The 19,801-nt window shown below is 34.2% G+C and overlaps 1 protein-coding gene across 2 annotated transcripts in view; it reads right to left on the bottom strand.

Moving 5' to 3' along the window:
- Positions 1-12,253, bottom strand: part of PSMD14 (proteasome 26S subunit, non-ATPase 14) — an 85,928-nt gene extending 73,675 nt beyond the window's left edge. The window contains exons 1-3 of one of the 2 annotated variants that reach the window (XM_074363778.1): positions 11,925-12,253; positions 5,240-5,364; positions 2,905-2,956 (exon numbers count right to left, since the gene is read on the bottom strand). Coding sequence is in view for 1 of the 2 variants with exons in the window: in XM_010971375.3 (XP_010969677.1) it covers positions 2,905-2,952 (48 nt within the window). In the remaining variant the exon portion in view is untranslated. The remainder of the gene's footprint in view (positions 1-2,904; positions 2,957-5,239; positions 5,365-11,924) is intronic. The other variant, XM_010971375.3, reaches the window with a different exon arrangement.
- Positions 12,254-19,801: the final 7,548 nt, after the last annotated feature.

Genomic DNA, 19,801 nt, shown 5'->3' with positions numbered 1-19,801 from the left:
CCAGGACCTTGTGTGTGCTAAGCATGTGCTCTACCACCGAGCTATACCCTACCCCCCAGGTCATTAGGTTTGTTTGTTTGTTTGTCTGTTTGTTTATTTATTTATTTTAATGAAGGCACTGGGGATTGAACCCAGGACCTCGTGCATGCTAAGCATACAATCTTAATTGTTCTATTATAACATCTGCTTCTGCTTCAAACTACTGATAAGTTAAAGTAGGGGCTTGTGGACAGACTCAATGATTTTGGCTTGCCACTGTTCAAGTATTAACATTTTAAAATGCAGTATTAAAAAAAATAATACTTCAAGTTGTTGTATAGGCATGCACATCATAATGAAGAACTAGGAAAAAGTACCATGATAAAGCTAACAGAAGAGAAAGTTTTAAGAAAGACATTATAAACAATGTATATATTAAAGTCTAGTGAAAAGAGAACAAAAAGTAGGCCAATAAACTTGGCAATTTTGAGCAATTCCAGTACAGTAATGGAGGAGGAGTCAGAATACAATCTCATGAGGGTCAATGGATATTAAGGAGGTAGAACATGTGAGTATATGCTATTATTTCAGAAGTTCTGGACATAAATGGAAGAAAAGATTTAATAGCAGCATACAGTGAAGTTTTATTGGTTTTTGGATACAGGACACTTAAACATCTTTGTAGGCAGAGAGAGGGGTCAGTAGAGATGAGCACGGTTTCAAGAGAATAAGTGGAAGGATTAACCACAGAAAAGAGAAAGGTCATTGCTATTCAAAGAAAGTTAAGAGTCATTAGAATGGATGGAAAACCCTGTTTTACTACCATTCCCATGTTTTAAAAGGGCCATATGCAAACTTAACAGCAAGTAACCTGCCCCTATTTATGAGGAAATTCTGTCTTTTCCATTATAAGGTAACATAGTATTTTCCACTGATTTTTGGAGGGGTAAAACAACTATATCTCCTCTCCTATTTTTATTGGCTCCTATGCATTATGAAATGGAAAGAGAAGCTATTATCAATCCAAACATCTTAGACTTATTAAAAATAAACAGTACACTTAATATTTCCTGCCTGTTTATTAGAAAAACTTTACATTTCATGTTGTAGAAGTAACATCTTTATCTGTTCATCAAATTGGTTTAGAACAAGAGTAAAATAAAATTTTAAGAAAAAAATTTACTCATTGAACTCCTAGTATTTGATAAAGGAGGTATCACAGAAATAAGAATCCCATAAAATATTCTGTTGAGCATTTGTCATTTAATTGGGAAGATGAAACACATACATGAAATAACAGATTCTCAAGCAACATTTTTTAAGTTCAAGTAAGAACACAAACTGAGCACACACGGTTGATTAAATTATCAGAAAACAAGGACAGCTTACTGAACCAACACTTAGTTTTCCACTTAATGCAAAGGTTTGTAGTGGTCATTTAGATTTGATGTAACTCAGTCTGTGGTCAGTAAAACCATTACTTCATGTCTAGCAATTTCCCAGCATGGATATATAATTTATTGCATCTAATACTTAAAAGTTACTTTGGAATTTAATTTTGATGCAACTTCCCTTAGAATTCCACTAAGACAACACCTGTACCTATAATTTGCAATTCAATGTGCAGCATCTATATACCACCTCAGTTCACTTCTCATATTCTTATATGTCTTAACATTGTTATTGCTAATTTCAGAATGAATTAGAGAAATTCTAGAAGCTATTCAGAATACTTACAAAAGTATGGAAGCAGCGTTACTAGGTCAAGGCCAGAATGGCTTAGGCCTCTTAAGAGAATGTATTATACCGATCTTACAAAATGAAAAATCATGAAGAAACATGGTTACAGTAAAGGAATGCGAGAAATATCCAAAACTAACAAGAGTAAATGAAAAATAACTGAAGTCTATGCAAGGATGTGATACAGAATCACAAAATCAGTTCGACTTTCTAATAGGAAAAGGTTTATTAGTCACAAACCAGATAGACCTAATCAAAGAATTCTTGTAAAAGTGCCTACAAAACATTGAAATTTTCATGAAATATCAAACAAAACTATTTCTTACACAAAATATTGAACTACTTTGAATAAAGGAAAGCAAAGTCATTGATAGTATCATGGAAATAGAAGGAACCTGGCAACTAAAAGGGTCCTAAAGGTGGTTATAAAAATACTATACCAAAATTTGCACATAAAACAATATATTACATAAAAGTCTCAGGAAAGGAACAACACATAGTCATCTGTTCTGTGAATGGAGGACTAGAAAGATAATCAGTGTAGAACTCAAAAGAGGCAGAAATTTCTTCTTTACCTGAAAGCAGGCAGAATCTCCTGAGACAGAAATCTATCTGGAGGCCCTTTGCCCAACAGCATGGAATAAGATAAATGGTAACATTAAAACAACTGAAAATTCATTTTATTTTAATAAGAATGTAAAAGAAACCATATTCACCAAATTCAAAGAAAAAAGACGTACTAGTTTTTAATTTATCTATGTATATAGTTACTCGAAGGAATTTATCAGCATTAAGACTGTTCATACAAACATTCTACAGGTCGGTTTTCTGGATCTTGCCATTTTTACTTTTTCATGTGTTACTTTTAAAGTCTACATTGTAAACCCAGAAATAAGATATTTTGAGTCTTCTTTAAACCAAAAGGCAAGTTTGATAATCCCAAACGTTTAAATCAAAGCAAACAGAGAAAATTCTTATTCCTAGGAGAAAATTAAATTAAGATAGTAGAAAATATTCTCCACATGTTATTTAGTGTTGCAACACAGCAACAAGCAGCAAGGGAACCTTCTTACCATAAGGTTATCTGTGAGGTGATTTTCTTGGGACTGATTTCCTTCTCTTTGGATAACTAGTAAAAGGCTTGTAGTTTACACACAAAGAACTACTTAGATTCTATATACTAACCTGGCCCAGTCCAGGCATACCTCCTCCAAGTCGAAGAAGTCTGTCCATATTTCTAGAAGACAGAAACAAAGGAAAACGTTCCTAAGCACAAAAGTGTTTACTCAATTGCTATCTATATAATTCACCTTCAGTCACTCAGTATGTCAAAAATATTGGTGGTAATTACAACACAACATCAGACTTCCTGTTAATTAACACCACATATTAATTCAAGAAGCTGTCTTCCATGCTAATTAACAGACCTTATTTTACTGCTTTGGTTTTGGGTTATCCCCAGTTTTAAAGACAAGCAATCTTAGCATACTTTCAAAACTTTGCTATCATTAAGTTAATTATATTTTCTTATTGTTATCTAATAAAGTACCTGAATGAAGAAAAAGTGCCTGAAATGCTTATCATACATATGATTGAATTTCCTTCAATTTGTCCAGAGTGTACAAATAAAAATCCTCACTTTTAAATTAAATTTTAACATCCTCATTAGTAAGTTCTGTGCTAATTAACTTACAGCTTGTCAGTTATCATCAAAACTACATGTGAAAGACATTGTGAGCAGATTATGGATCTCTGAATTAGCATCAAAGACTTAAAAAATGAACTCATTATACTAAAAGAAATATTATAAACATTAAATGCATTAAGATAGGGCTCTAGAACCCACACAGATATTTTGTATTATTTCAGATACTGTGAAGATATACACCTTTTTCACTAAGGAAGTTCAGCTGCTGTTCTCAATCATAATTTTAGAATTAATCAACACAAAGCAGATTAACTTTGAAATATCAATCTGATTTGTTTTTTATGACAGGAACTACAAAAGACATTCTCATAAGCTTGAAAAATTTACAGAAGAAATCAAAGGAAAGAAGTAGCAAAGGTACTAATATGGCCTCAAATACACAGAAAGATTAATCAGATTATAAAAATTAATTCCAGTACAACTAAATACTTTAAACATGAAAACGATGCATTTTTTTCTACTTGAAAATTGCTACTATGCCTTAAAATTCCTCTTCTTCCTAAGTGAATACTTTGGAAAATGGTATTACTACAAATCATATTCTAACTTAAGTGCTAACAGATTAGTTTAGTCATTTGTCCATGATGTTTTACTAGTTAGCACTGCTATGCAAACCAAAACTCAATAAACTCAATACATTACATCATTACATTACTGACTAATCATGTTCGGTGAATCCTGCTAACAATTTAATCTTGGGACTATGTAACACTGTTAATGTTGTAAACTTTATTCAAGTCCACATTTAGAAAAGTACACAAATGATACAGTCATAGAATCTGCACAAGGTGAACACACCACCATAACCACCTAGGTGAAGAGAGAAAAACTTACCAGCACCTAAGAACCTCTCACACCTGGTTCCCACCACCCTGCAAAAGTAGAATTACAACTTCTAACGGCATAGATTACTTCTACTGTTTTTGGATTTTACATAAATAATATACTTTTTGTTTGGTTTGTTTCACTTCGCAAGTTTGTGAGACTGACAATGGATAAACTCATTTTAAAAAATAAAAAGGCACATAAGAAAACTTGATAGTCCAGACAAAATTTCCACTCTACAACCTCAACTCATCCTCCCAATAGCAACATTTGCAAATAAAATCTCCATCAAATGCTCATTAAAATCCCTCAATTCAAACATGGCATTCAATACATAGCACTTTTTTAAAGGCTATAGACTGAAGAAAACAAACATAAAACCCTGTGTATTTTAAAATATAAGACATTTATTTCTCTACAATATATTACCTCTCCCCCCAAATTCTTCTGGACCAGGTTCAAGCTTATAAACATAAAGAACCATGGAAAAAAAAACTTTAGACATTATATATTCCAGGCCAAAGTCAATTCCCAGCTGTGTTCAGTTTATCTGTTCCCCCTGTGTTGTTTCTGATGACTTTACACAGACTCCAGATGCTGTGAATATACATGAGCAATGTGGGGAGCAGAGGGAAAGAAAATCTGGCAGGTCAAATCTGTGTTTTTAGCAAAATTAGATGTCTCAGCAAACAGGAAAAAATATTTAACAAACTAAAACATTTAAGGTAAGATAATCAGGTTTAATAAAAATGCTAACATTTGAAAATGAAACACTGATAAATGTTCTAAATCACACTACTTAAAAAAATTATAGAAAGCAAACAAGAACAAAAATGCTAGTTATCTGACTTTATTGGGCCCTTAAATCTGGTTATCTACCACATATTTATAATCTGATGTGTGTTAAAAAAAAAAAACATTTTCATAGCATCTTTATAACATATCCTGAAAGAACAGGTAAAAGTAAAATACATTCTTAATTCTCACCTGGTCAGGAACTACAACTCTTGTGGTGTTAAGCTTCAATTTCTTGAGTTTGACAAATTTCTTCTTAACTCAAGCTCTTGCTAATACTGGCAGGTATAACTTTTCCCAAGTTTGTTTTCTCTCTCCTAAAAAAAATTAATAAGATATAATTACTCTGAGAACTAAGCAGGGTAATATGCCAAGAGCTTTAAAAGAAGTAAAATTCTTAAAAACAAAATAGAAATCAAAATTGACTTTTAATCACCACTGTGGAATGAAATACCAAGCATGGAGTGAAATACCATCCCTGGGACTTTATGGAGCATAGTGATTAACCCTGTACCCAAATTTTATTTCTGAAGTTTCTTTTTTGAGCAGTTCTAATTCTATGTAAGGACTGACATTTCATGACTTCTAGTCTTTCAAAGGTGTTTCAAAGAACAAAGAAAATTCATTTATTTTTAAATAGAACAAAATATTTTTTCAAATAGAACAAAATTCATTCAATTGCACATTATTACAAATCTAAAATACATTATCGAATCTTAGTGGTTACTTTTCCTGTATCTTGAAAGTTTGTTATTTCATTACCCTAGGAATCACTTTGTCATGTCTTAATCAATTATTCCCAACTATGCCAAAAAAGACTAAAATAAGAAAATGGAAAAACAACAAGGATAATCCCAAATGATGCAGTAGTGAAATACATTATAGCTATTGCATCATCCTTCAGTTTTTATTGTGCTGCCCCAAGCACTGCTTCATCTTTTAAAGATATAAAAGACGAGAGACATCATCTTTGCAGTCTTTTTTTAGCTTTCATTGAACACAGTTGAGAATTCAGATTTTTCATATTCCTTCCATAATGGAAAAGAGAGAAATGACAGAGAAAAAAGGAGAAAAAACGTTTCACAATTATTAGGGAATCACAAAGTGAATATAAAGAAATAAGTTAACAGAACTCTAGTTTCTAATGATAACAACACAAATGATATAAGCCAAGGTTTCTTCCCCCCAGCTGATATTCAGAACCAAATATACATATCCAAAAAGATAAGAACTCTAATTCAAAAAGATACATGCACCCCAATGGTCACAGCAGCACTACTTACAATAGCCAAGACATTGATATAAACCAAATGCCCGTCAACAGATGACTAGTTTAAGAAGTTGTGGTATATATAGGGGGGCAGGTTTAGGTCAGTGGTAGAATGCATGCTTAGCATGCACAAGTCCTGGGTTCAATCCCCAACACCTCTGTTAAAATAAACAAATTAATTAAATAAACCTAATTACCTCCTCCCTCCAGAAAAGAAGGTATGGTTTATACACACACAATGGAATATATTCAGCCATAAAAAGAATGAAGTATTGCCATTTGCAGGAGCGTAGATGGACCTAGAGTATGTCATACTAAGTGAAGTAAGTCAGACAGACAAAGACAAATATTACACGGTATCACTTATATGTAGAATCTAAAAAATACAAATGAATCTATACACAAAACAAAAACAGACACAAACATTGAAAATAAACTTATGGTTACCAGGGCGGGGGGATAAATTAGGAGTATGGGGTTAACAGATACGAACGACTGTACATAAAATAGATAAGCAATAAGGATTTGCTGTACAACACAGGAACCCATAATTCAATTATATTATAATAAACTATAATGGAAACTAATCTGGAATACATATATATCTGAATCACTATGCTGTACACCTGAAACTAACACAATATTATAAATCAACTAAATCAAATATTTCAATTAAAAAAAGTCTGCAGACAGCCAATTGTCCCCTGGGAGGGCAAAATCATCCCAGTTTAAATCCACTCATATAAACAAAATCTCAGACCACTGACAATATCGTAGATCAATTTCCTCAAACTTAAAAACCAATGAGTGTTGGAAACAGCTTGAGAACTCTTCAAAAAGTTCAATGTTATCCAGAAATTCTATTCCTAGGTATATATCCAAAAGAACTAAAAACAGGTATTCAAAACAAGTACATGTACAGGCATATTTATAGCATCACTATTCACAACAGCGAACAGCCAAAGGTGGAAACAGCCCAAATGTCCATTAAAGGATGAAAAGGTAAATAAATTCTATGTATATATACGATGGAACATATGGAATATCATTCAGGCATAAAAAGAAATGAAATATTAATACAATTTACAACGTGGATGAACCTCAAAACATTACGCTATGTGAAAGAAGCCATGCACAAAAGGTCACATATTGTATGATTCCATTTATATGAAATACCCAAAATATATAAATCTATAGAGACAAAGTGCAGACTGGTGACTGCCAGAGGCTGGGGAGAGTGGAATAAAATGTAAAAATTGCTTAATGGGTCAGGGCTTTTACTTTAGAAAAATGGAAATGTTTTGGAACTAGACAAAGGTGATAGTTGCATAACAGTGTGAATATACTAAATGACACTGAACTGTTCACTTTAAAATGGTTAATTTTATGTTATGTGAACTTTGCCTCAATAAATTATTTTTTAAGAGACTGATGAGCTGAACAATATAGTTCCAAGATCAAAAAGGAACTATGACATTCTCATCCAGTTAGTATTCAAAAGGACTCTATCTCACACTATTTTATAAGAACCCGTTTTGCTAAAAAGGTGTGCAACATATTCTTTTCTCTTTTATAATACGTTCATATGTGGATAAATGCTGAAGTGTACACAAAGGTGAATAAAAGGAAATAATGTAGAAATTTTAAAAATCATTGGAATAACTATATAAATTGGTGTTTATAAATCAAAAAATAAAACTGTTCTGTGAACAAAGATGATGGCCATCCCCTCTTCAACAAAATTATAAGCTATGTTTTCAAAAGGACTGCATCAGAGAAGATGAAAAAGTTCTGGCGATGGATGGTGGTGATGACTGCACAACAAAGTGAAGGTACTTAATGCCACTGAACCATATGCCTAAAAGTAGTTAAAATGGTATAATTTATGATATGCATACTGTAACACACATACACACATACAAAATATTGCCAGTGCAAGCAGAACCATAGGAAAAAATAAGCTAGGGTCTATTAGAGATGTATTTAAAAAGTGAAACTGATCTTTACATGATGAGTATGTTCCAGGTTCATGCATAATGAATGATGAGCACTTAATTACATTCAAACAATGTTGTCCATTTCAGGTATATATACCTTTAAAACCAGGAATATATGGAATAAAAATGGGTATGCACTATGTTTAAACTTTATTAACATTTCTGATATAGTTTTTTTTTTCTTTACTATGCCTTTAATTTTATTTCTGTAAATTACTCATAAAATGACTTAAAGGTGTAAAAATTTTAAAAGGTCTACTGGATCCAGATGGTAAATGCTGATGACTTTTTTCCTTCATACATGAGGTTAAAACCTATGAGTCTGCAGTCTAAGTGCCAGGATTCAAATCCTGAGTCTAACACTTATTATTAGCTCTGTGTCACTGGGTCAGTTACCTCTCTCAGCCTCAGTTTCCTCATCTGCAAAATGGGGATAATGATAGTGTCCACATCATAGAGTTGTTTAGAAAATTAAAGACAATGAACACAAACAACATTTAACACACTACTTGGCATATAGTGAGTAAACAATGACTGCTAGCTGCTCTTATCAACACTACCATCCTATGAACATAGCTATGGATCATCCAACACAGATCCTTCTTCCCATATAGTTTGCCACTTAGTGAATTTCAAATCACTGGGCATATTTCACAGTAGTACATGAATCACACTGGAGAGGAGGGACTTGCACTTTGCAGAATTTAGCAAAGGGGTTCATATAACATAAAAGAGAATACTTCCAATGTTTAGAAATAAAAGCAATACAAAAGGTCTGTGGATCTAAACCATTTTTACACCTATCAAAAAGCACAAGACTCAAAAGCTCATTTATGGTATGATTAACTAAAACATTATTAGATAACTATGCCTACTATGTCATACATGTTTAGAATCCTAATTGGTAAAAACAGTATAAAATAAGTATCAGTACTTTCAAAAGGATAATGATTTTCAACTTCTTCATCTCCCAAATGAGTTAATAGCTAGTCAGAACCTGACATGGTGTTCATGCTGGAATTACAATAAATCAATTCTCAAATATTTACAGAAAATATATGGAATCATGAATAACCCTAAAAAACAGATCCTTCAAAATTATCTTAATCTGGATTTGGAATGTGACAATTTTTCTTAAACTTCTCAACCTTTTCACAAGGAATGCTGGTGTCCGATAATTCACAAAATTCAAACAAAATCATGAAGCCCTTAGCTGTTTGGGTTTATCATTCTGTTACCTAGTTCATTTTTCATTTTTTACTCCTCAAACCATGCTGCAGTTAAATTCTATTACTTCTCAGATTGATGCTAACTCCTTTTTTAACTACTCCATATTTGAGATCTCACTGTGTTTTTAATTCCTCTACTCTCTGATTTATGGAAAGTAATTAGAAATTTCTTTCTCTCACTTTCTTAAGGGCTTTTTTCAATGGAAGAAATAGAGTCAACATTAAACTTAATCATATAAGTAGGATTTTGAAGCATCATCTCCCCCCAACCCTTTAGAACAGTGAGGATAGAATTGTCATAAATATCTTCTTGTGCCATCTCCTAATTACAGTATTCAAGTAAAACATTTATTAAATATTATCTTGTATATAAGATGATACAGAAATAGAGCCACTAAGAAATTCTGTGGCTTTCACTGAAAAGAACTTACAATCTACCTAGGGAGGCATGGTATAAACCCATGGAAAATACATAAAGTGAAGGGATAGCAGTGTGGAACTAAAAAGGCTCTGGAGGCAATCAGACCTAGATTTGAATCCTGGCTTCATCACCTCCCCTCTCTATGATGTGGAACAAGTTACCCTCTTCTGGACTTTAGACCTTATCTATAAAATGAGGGTAATATCTTCCTTGTAAATCTGTTGTAAGAAAAAATACAAAGCACCTAATACAGTGCCTGAAACATTCACAGGTACTCAACAATGTTGTCATTGTTGTTATTACCATTATTATCTTAGAGCCAGAAGAGATTTTTAACCCAGTGCTCATTTTACAGATGGGGCTACTAAAATACCATAAAACAGAACATGAATGTCAAATGAGTGCAACAAACAGGGTACATGACAAGTTCATGAGTAACAAATCATGAGTATTTAGGTAAGGCTTTCACAGATAGACACTGACCGATGAAACAAACATTGCTATCAAATTGAAAGCAATTAAATAAAAGCACAATTATTTCTTGTTACTGATTTTCAAACAGGGGTTCTGAAACTAGATACTAAACACAAGGTTTACAGACAAGTATAAAAATAGAATAAATCCATATCGGACAGGTTAAAATCCAGCTTTTCACTTAGTACAGCAATATTGCTTAACAGGCTCTAGGGGAAAAAAATCTCCCAAACTCAAAAGGTGCGGCTTCATTGAATGATCACGACTTCAAATTTTCTTCTGCTGGCCAGATGTAATTTTGTTCTGGGACAAATTCAAGACACTGTTCAGGCTTTTCACTAAATACAACTTCACTAAATGCATCTTGTAGTTAATTCTGAGCCGCTACATATCTTAATCTCTTCAAATGCACAATAACCCACTAAGTTTATATGTTTATAACATACATAATTTAAACTTTAAATGAGCCAGTTGCTATCTTTATACGACAAGACAAGGCCACTATTATGCTAATCATTGCCACTAAAACTGTACTCAGTTTTTGTTATTTCAACATTAACAGCAGCTGTCTTCTTGCTTACTCATAAACATTAAGTCAGTAGCACTAAAAACACACTTTTGTGAGCAGTGAAAAAAATTTTTTCACTCAAGAACTACATTTCTGTGCTAATTTTTAAAGCCTTTTCCCTGCCTTTCCCATTAAATCTTTTACCAACTTTTGATTATCATTTTAATTTCAGGAATCTTTCTTTGGTCACTGGATTTATATACAAAATTTTTCGAGAAGTTTACATCTTTCTTCTTTTACCTGACACAAAGTAACGCTACCAGGAAAATTAAGTTCCGAGAAGTAACACACAGCAGCAGATTTCTACTTTATTAAAAACAGAAAATGTAATCAATTCAGCAACAACTATTCAATTGGAACAACCTGAAAGTTAAAAGACATAGCAGGAATGAACTACACTTTGTTTTGAAGAGTTTCAAGGTTAAAAACCACCGCATCTCTGAGGTTTTTGTTTGTTTTCGAAGGGAGATGAAAAGCTAACACTAAGAGAAAAGGGGTCAAGGCCTATGGTTAGGACAAGGGATAAAGCAAACATGCACTCAACGGGAAAGTTGATTGTATTCTCTAGTGCTTGTTTACTGTCTGGTGGGAAGTTTTTCAACACACGGGGCAACTATCAACAGAGCACAGACAAACAGAGGCAAAAACAAGGGTTCTCCCAGTATGGGGAGGAGAGGTTCTCAAGATGTTCTGAATTCAGCAGAGCAGAAACGCCTGGAAGCCAAGTGACCAAATACCGACCTAACTTAGAGACCCGGGTAGCCGGCGAGGAAGACGAAGGAACCTGGACTCCACCCTCGCCGCTCGGGCCCCGAGTGGCAACTCGGCTGGGCAACGTGACTCAGGAAAGCACGGGGCTGGCAGCGGCCTAGCGCGGCAGCCTCCGCGGACCTCCGGGGCCTGCCTTCCCCGTCTTACCTGAAGGCAGGAGGGGCGGGAGGCTGCGGTCTGGACTCTTGTCCGCCGGCAGCGGTGACGCAGAGGCAGCGGCAGCGGCAGCGGCGGCGGTGACAGCGGCAGCAGCAGCTCAGACTCGGCCAGGCTCTGGCTCCGCGAACCGGCGATGAATCAGCCCGATTCCATTCAAAAGAGTCGCCCAGGCCTCCGCCGGGAAGCACTTCCGGGTTCACTGCTCTGCTTCGGCTTCCGTTCCCCTGACGGCCAATTGGAGACGACCTGGGAGACAGGCGGGCGTCCCAGGAGGAGCGCCCCGGGCGGACGTCGCGGGCCGCCGACTCCTCCAGTCTCGGCTTGGAGGGTGGGGCGGAAATTAGCGCCAGGACCGCTCCCGCCCTTCCGACGTCCTCCCTTTCTGCCCCCGCCTTTTCCTCCCTCTTCTGGGCGCGGAGGTCTGGGGCGCCGGCCTGCGCAGCCCGGGAGGGGCCTGACTGTTCAGTGGAATGCCAGGAGTGAGAAGACTGGAACCCCTTTTCGTTTTGGTATTCACCGCGGCCCTACTTAAAAACTAAAAAGTTCAGTTGAACTAAACTTAACTTCATCATCTGAGAAGCAGAAGAGAAAAGGGAGGGATGTGAAAAGAGGGGAAATCTGTCGGATGCTCTTTTCCACAGTGCAGTCTACCCACCTTCTCGTCTTTACCGCTTTGCAAAGTCTGGATTTCAAGGAAAACAACGTTTGCCAAACGGTAAAACCGTCTATTTTATGTCCAGTTTAATTTACATGGCTTAAGAAATCATTTACTCACGTTTCCCCACGTAATTGCCATCAAAAATAACATTTTACCCATTATCTGCTTTGTGCTAGGTTTTCAAGGGAGCAAAATCGCCCAAGAAATAACTTACTGTTGTCAAGTTTATATCACATCTTCATAAGGCTCTGTTTAGGGCAGCACGTTTACTGAGTTCATCTCACTTTGTCAGTATGTTTCAAATAACTAGCATCTTTAAAGCATTCCTAAATCAAGAATGGTGAGGAATTTACTGGATGGAGGGAAAGGACGGATTGCAGTATCTGAATCCAAAGCTATTTGAGTGACACAATTACATAGAATTTCCTATTGAAAGATACCACTCTAAATACATACATACATACATATATATATGTTATTTTAATAATAGGTAATATTAATTGTATTTGGATCCATGTCTTTGTTTCCCCTCAGACTTGTGCCTCTTTTTTTGTAGATATTCGCATCCTCCTCCAACTAGTTTCTCTAATCAGACCTGAAAGTAGACCCTTCCCTCTGATTCACCTGTTCCCACTGGCCTCCCAGTTAAACACCCTGGAGATCATGAAAGGTCTAATCTGTAAAATAGCTTTTGCACTCCCCTTTCTCCACTCACTCTACACCAACCTTAATTCAAGCCTTCCTTGCTCTTTTCCTAGAATACTGCAATTACCTCCTTGATCTCCCTACCTCCAGTCTGTCGCCCTTAATCCATTCTCCACTTCATTGGTAAAGGGCTTTTTTCTGCTGTACAAATACAGTCATGCCTCTTCTTTACTTAAAATTTCACACATGGCTTTCCCTAATATCCATTACAAAGGTAAAAAATCCCTCAAGTTTGTTTGTAGCACACTTGCTCTAGCCATACTAAAGTATTTAACTGGGATATGAGATGTCCATAGGGACTTAAAAAACTCTGACATATTTCTAGGAATCTGAAAGGTAGCTGCATGTTTAGGATTGTGTGAATGCCTAGGGCTGTGTGGATGCTCAGGAAAGACCTGAGAAGACTCTAAGCTCTCACCCCTGGCTAACCTTGAGGCGCTACACAAGAAAGAAGTGTAAAGATAAAGTTGTAAATTCCCTGACTGATTGTCAAAGCTATACCAGTCATCAGATGACCGCTAAGCTGAGCAAAGACACCAGTGGTCATTCACAACAAAGAATACAGACTTTAAAGAATAAATTCAGAAAAGTCACTAAACCAACAACTACTACACAAAAACAGCAAAAACTCTAGGGGGGGGGGATGGTAGAATCTTGATTTCTGGAGTGGCCACATTAACTGATTCAAGATGTCCAGTTTTCAAAATAAAAAATTTAAAAAGGATGATACATGTGAGAAATAAGAACGTATGGCTCACACACAGAAAACAAAACAAAACAATCAATAGAAACTATTTCTGAGGAAGCCTATATGTTAGGCTTCCTATGTAAAGATTTTAAGATATTTTAAATATGTTCACAGAGCTGAAAGGAATCATGTCTAAAGAACTAGAGGAAAGTATGAGAAGAATGTTTCACCAAATAGATAATATTAATAAGAAATTGTTTAAAAAAAATTCTGGAGTTGAAAAGTATAATAACTGAGGTGAAAAATTCATTAGAGGGACTCAACAAAAGATTTGAGTTAGTGGAAGAAAGAAAGAACAAATTTGAATATAGGTCAGTTGAGTTTATCCAGTCTGGGTAACAAATAGAAAAGAGGCTAAAGATATATGAACAGAGCCTCAGAGGACTGTCAGCACAATCAAGCATACTATATGTAATGGGAATCCTAGAAAGAGAAAAGAAGTAAAAAAGAGAAGAAATAATATTTGAAGAAATAATGGTAATAAAATCCTCAAATTTGATGAGAAACATTAATCTACACATCCAAGAAGCTTAACAAACTCCAAATGCAGTAAAATCAAAGGAGTTCACACCTGGACACATTATAATCAACCTTTTGAAATCCAAAGTCAAGGGGAGAATCTTGAAAGTGTCAAGAGAGAAGCCACTCATTACATAATCCTCAATAAGATTCACAACCAAAGCTATGGAAGCAGAAAACAGCAGGATGACATACTCAAAATGCTGGAAGAAACCGTCAACCAAGAATTCTGTATTTGGAAAAGTGTCCTTCAAAAATGAAGGAGAATTTAATATGTTCCCAAAAATATGTGTATTAACAAAAATAAAGAGAATTTGTCTCTAGGAAACTGGCCATAGAAGAAAAACTAAAGAGAGTCCTTCCCACTGAAATGAAGAGACTAGACATCTCAAATCTACATGAAGGAATAAAGGACTTATAAAAGATAACTATATAAGTAATTATAAAAGACAGTATACATGTATTTTTTTGTTTATAATTCTCTTTTCTCCTATTTGATTTAAAAGACAATTGCATAAAGCAATAATTATACATCTGTGTTGATAGGTATATTACGTATAAAGATATAATTTGTATCACAATTATAGCACGAGGAAGAGGGAGGGAATAAAGCTATATAGTAGCAAAGTTATTGGATACTATTGAAATTAAATCACTATTAATCCAAGCTATATTGTTATTACTTGGTAAGTAATCCCCAGGGCAACCACTAAGAAAATACTCAAAAAATATATAATAAAAGAAATGACAAAGGAATTATGATGGTACACTAGAAAATATAATACGTATTTAAGACAAAAGGCAGAAGTAATGGAGGAGAGAACAGAAAAACATGACATTTAGAAAACAAATAGCAAAATGGTAGGTGTAAATATTGTATCAATAATTATGTTAAATGTAAATGGATTAAATATTCCAATTAAAAGGCAGAATAGGGTTAAAAATACCCAATTCTATGCAGTCCACAATAGATGCATTTTAGATTTGAAGACACAAGTATGTTGAAACTAAAAGGATGAAAAAAGTATATATCATGCAAACAGTAACAGGAAATTGTTCTGGCATTTTTAAAATAAAGTTAAAAATACAATTACCATTTGACCTAGCAACTCCACTTTACATATTTACCAAAAGTAAATAAAAACATAATTCCACACCAGGACTTAAATATGATAACATTCATAGCAGTTTTATTTATAATAACTCCAAAGTAAAAATAATCCAGATGTTTCCAAACTGATAAATGAATAAAGTGTGGTATGTCCTTACAGTGCAATAATGCTCAGCAATAAAAAGGAAACTACTTATATATGCAACAATATGGATGACTTTCAAAAACATGCTGATGAAAAGAAGTGAGACACAAAAGAGTACATACTGTATATACTATTTTAATAAAACTAAACAAATGGAATCAAATGTATAGTGACAGAAAGCAGATCAGTAATTATCCTGGAGGTTCAGAGTGGAGTTAGTGGGGAGGACTGACTGCATGGGGTGTGAAAGAACTATTTGGGTTGTTGGAAATGTTCTCTTTATTGTGGTAGCAGTTTATCAAAACTCATCAAACTGTACGCTTAAAATAGGTACATTTTATTATATATAATTTATACTACAACATAAAGTTGATTTAAAAGAAGGAAAAAAATTCTCAGATTTGTTAGTTTATCCCTTTTCCTTAGTCATACCAAAGCATGATGCCTGTCTGCAATGTCCTTTCTTCCATCTCCTATCACCACACTTCACCCCAACTTTTTGGAGCATGCTCAGTTAAAGCTGGTCATGTTGCTTACTCTGCAGTCCTACTCTATCCTTGTTTTACTTATCTGTCTTCACATCTATACTTTCAGATTCTTGAAAGCAGTGGGTATGGACTAGCCATGTAGGTACTAAAAACTGTTGTTGAATATTGGAGTGATATTTGTCTAAATACTTTGCTTGCTAAGAATACTCAAAGGGATCAGAAACATTAAAAATCCGGATACAGCCCTTCTTGAAATAATCAATTCTTTAAAAATAAATAAACAACCAAATTTATGGAATTTAGGTCACATATGTGATAAGAATATTACATCTAATTCTTAAAGCATTAATTGTTTGAGTTAGTTCCAATCCAGCCTTGGAGAACATTATATGCACAGAATTGTGACTTGTTTAATATGTTTCATAAAATTATAAGTTGCCAAAAGTTCACATTATTACATATATACTGTACATATGTCAGAGAGAAACTTTCCTGCTTACTTGGTATCTTCTGAACCTGACACGTTTGTCAAATGAATGAATAACTGGCTAGTAGCATTACTACAAACCTATTCAAAATGCATCAACCTTATTATAAAAATGTCTTCATATTTGTAAAGAGCACTATGTGCATATACACATAACTTCTTTCATATACGAAGTCTGAATATGTGTCTAACAAGGAATTGCAACAGTAAATTTTCAGATAGCCTAACTTTACAATTATGAATATTAGAAAACAGTTATTGCTATTTGAATTTTATAGAAATATTTGGAAAGAATTTAAGAAACACATTGTTTTCTGTTCAAAATTCAAAACCAATTTAAATTGTTACACCTAATTATAATTTTTGAATTATGCAGTTTTTGAATATTATAAATAAATATAGGTCTTGCACAAGAAAAAGGAAAAATAAGAAAATATTTACTTTTTAAAGTATAGTGATTGAATTTAATGTATAAAGCCAATAGAATAATTGTTACTTCTGCCAGATGGTATTTTACATTTTGATAAAAAGATATATTCTTAATCATATATGTCAAGAAAAAGCGACCATATGTTGTTAAACACTTCCAATTTGTCATTTAATTTAAAAGGCACTACTGATACTGCCATAAATTTTTTTGGTGATGTGGCCTAAGTATCCTTGGTGTCAATAAAATTTAATCTTCTCAAGTAATTTCTTTATTGCTCTTTGACTGTTTGAACAAATAATTCAACAAAGAATTTTTTTAGCATCCACAAAGAAAAGATGCCATAAAGAGTATAAATCAGAATCCAGAGTCTATATTCAAGTTACTACTGGGTGAAAAAGCATAATCTGTTTTCAAGAAGTCTCTTAAATTTAATTTATTATATTCTAGCAAAGTAAATAAAATATACAGAGTAACTCAAATAATTCCAAATTGATGTGCCTTAAGTTCAGAAACCCAGTGTGTTTTTAAGATAAAATAAAAGGGTGATTATTTATATTACAAAATAATTTGTACAATACCAAAGGGTTTCTAGTGAAAGAAACCATATGGAAGACACAGAAAATAGCATTCAATCTATAATGAAAAAAAGGAAATTGATATTAGATGATTATTAAAGGTTTTATATGCCTTTGTTTCCTCTGCCTTTTGAATCGGGAATTTGTTGGTCTGTTTTCTTCTAACATTCTCCTCTCATTTCTCTTTTCATTCTACAGGGCTCTATGTATGATTTTACTCAGGCTGAAAGTTTGAATTACCATGTACATTCTAAAGACTTGCAAATTTCTATTGTCTGTACATATCTCTTCTCCATTGTTGTCAGACTCCAATGTTGTTAACCATACTCCAGTTGATGGACATTTGGGTGGTTTCCAGTTTATTGTTTTCAGTTTTTTGCTATTATGAACAACAGTGCTATAGACATTCTATGTGTTCCCTGGTCTACCTGACCAAGAGATTCTCAAGAGTATATACCTCAAGAGTATATGCCTACAATGGTTCTAAGGCATGCATGTTGTCAATTTTACTTGATACTACCAAACTGTAACCCTATATAATGTTCAAACTTTCTCATTGCTCTGCATCATCACTAACACTTAATTTTGTTGGACTTCTTAGTTTTTGCTAATCTAATGGGAATTAAATGGTAGATAATTTTGCTTTAATTTGCATGTTCCTGATTACTATTAAGGTTGAACATCTTTCAAATGTTTGTTGGCCATTTATATTTACTCTTTTCTGAAATGACAATTCATGACTTTGGCACATTCTTTACTATGGTGGTGGTTGTTGTTGTTGTTGTTGTTGTTATGCATACTTTGAAACTCTTCATTTTGCACTTCAGTAAAATGAAACCCAAAGAGGATACCTTGCATGGGAAAGCTCATGTACCTAGTTAGTAGCAGAGTGAAAATTCATAGTAACCAGTGATATTTTTTTGGTGGAAAAGCAACTTATGTGCAACTAATGTCATTTCCTTCTATGTTATTATTTTATTTTTCTAAAGTGGAAAGAAACATGTGTAACGTTAGATTTCTATGACACTTTAGACTGCATGCAACTACCTTCTTTCTCAGCCAGGCAGATATTTGGGTTTAGCAGTCCACTGAGATTGGAATGCTGCTCCAAAGGGACTACATTCAGTAGTGAACCTTGAGAAGTCATATGTTTGTTTATTATATTTGCAAATAACAGAGGATTAACTATCTTGGAACTCAAATTTCAGGAATAGAGTGAGGGAAGTGCGTAGTGTAATGAAGATCCCCAGATAAGTCTAATCTTTCTACTCATTGTGATCTATCTACTCATTGTCTAACGTAATTGAGAGGCAAAATAAAAACACAAAGTATTTCTCATTGTTTATGATGGATACCATAAGATGATTTTAGCTAGTCCGTGGACATTTTTTACATTAATGGATATATACTTATTTTGACGTATGCTAGAAAACCATAAAGAGCATATCAGACCTGTGATTTAGCAGCTATTAGTGGCTTAAGACAACATTCAGTTCTTTTAAAGGCATATATTTAAAGAAAAATATTAAGTAAACAATAACACAAATAGTAAATGGGTGGGAAAAATTGTGAAAATGGCATGTAAATGGCCAAAATTTGGAAAACACTGGACAATTATTTTGATTATGGATAATTCCAGGTTTATAAATTGACTCCATTATGTCCCGTGTGTGGGAACTTGGGAAGTTGTTTACTTTCCTTGGCTGTACTGATTAGTATATTAATTGGCTTTAGCAAAAACCAACGTAGTAATGGCTTAAACAAGTTGTTACACTCCTCTCTATCTCACATGAAGATCAAGGTGGTGAGGGGGCCAGAGTGGCACTGCTGCATGAGGTTATCAGAAGCCTCGGGTCCTTCTATCTAGCTGTGCCATCATCCATTTACACTACAGTGTGTGGGAAGGGGAAAAGAGGAATTATGGGGCAAGCAGCTTTCTGTTAAGAGCATGAACTAGAACTTATGCATATCACTTTTGCTTACATTCTAATGGCTAACT

The sequence above is a fragment of the Camelus bactrianus genome, chromosome 5, assembly GCF_048773025.1.
Source record: "Camelus bactrianus isolate YW-2024 breed Bactrian camel chromosome 5, ASM4877302v1, whole genome shotgun sequence".
Classification (NCBI taxonomy): Eukaryota; Metazoa; Chordata; class Mammalia; order Artiodactyla; family Camelidae; genus Camelus; species Camelus bactrianus.
This window is presented reverse-complemented; position numbering and strand designations above follow the sequence as displayed.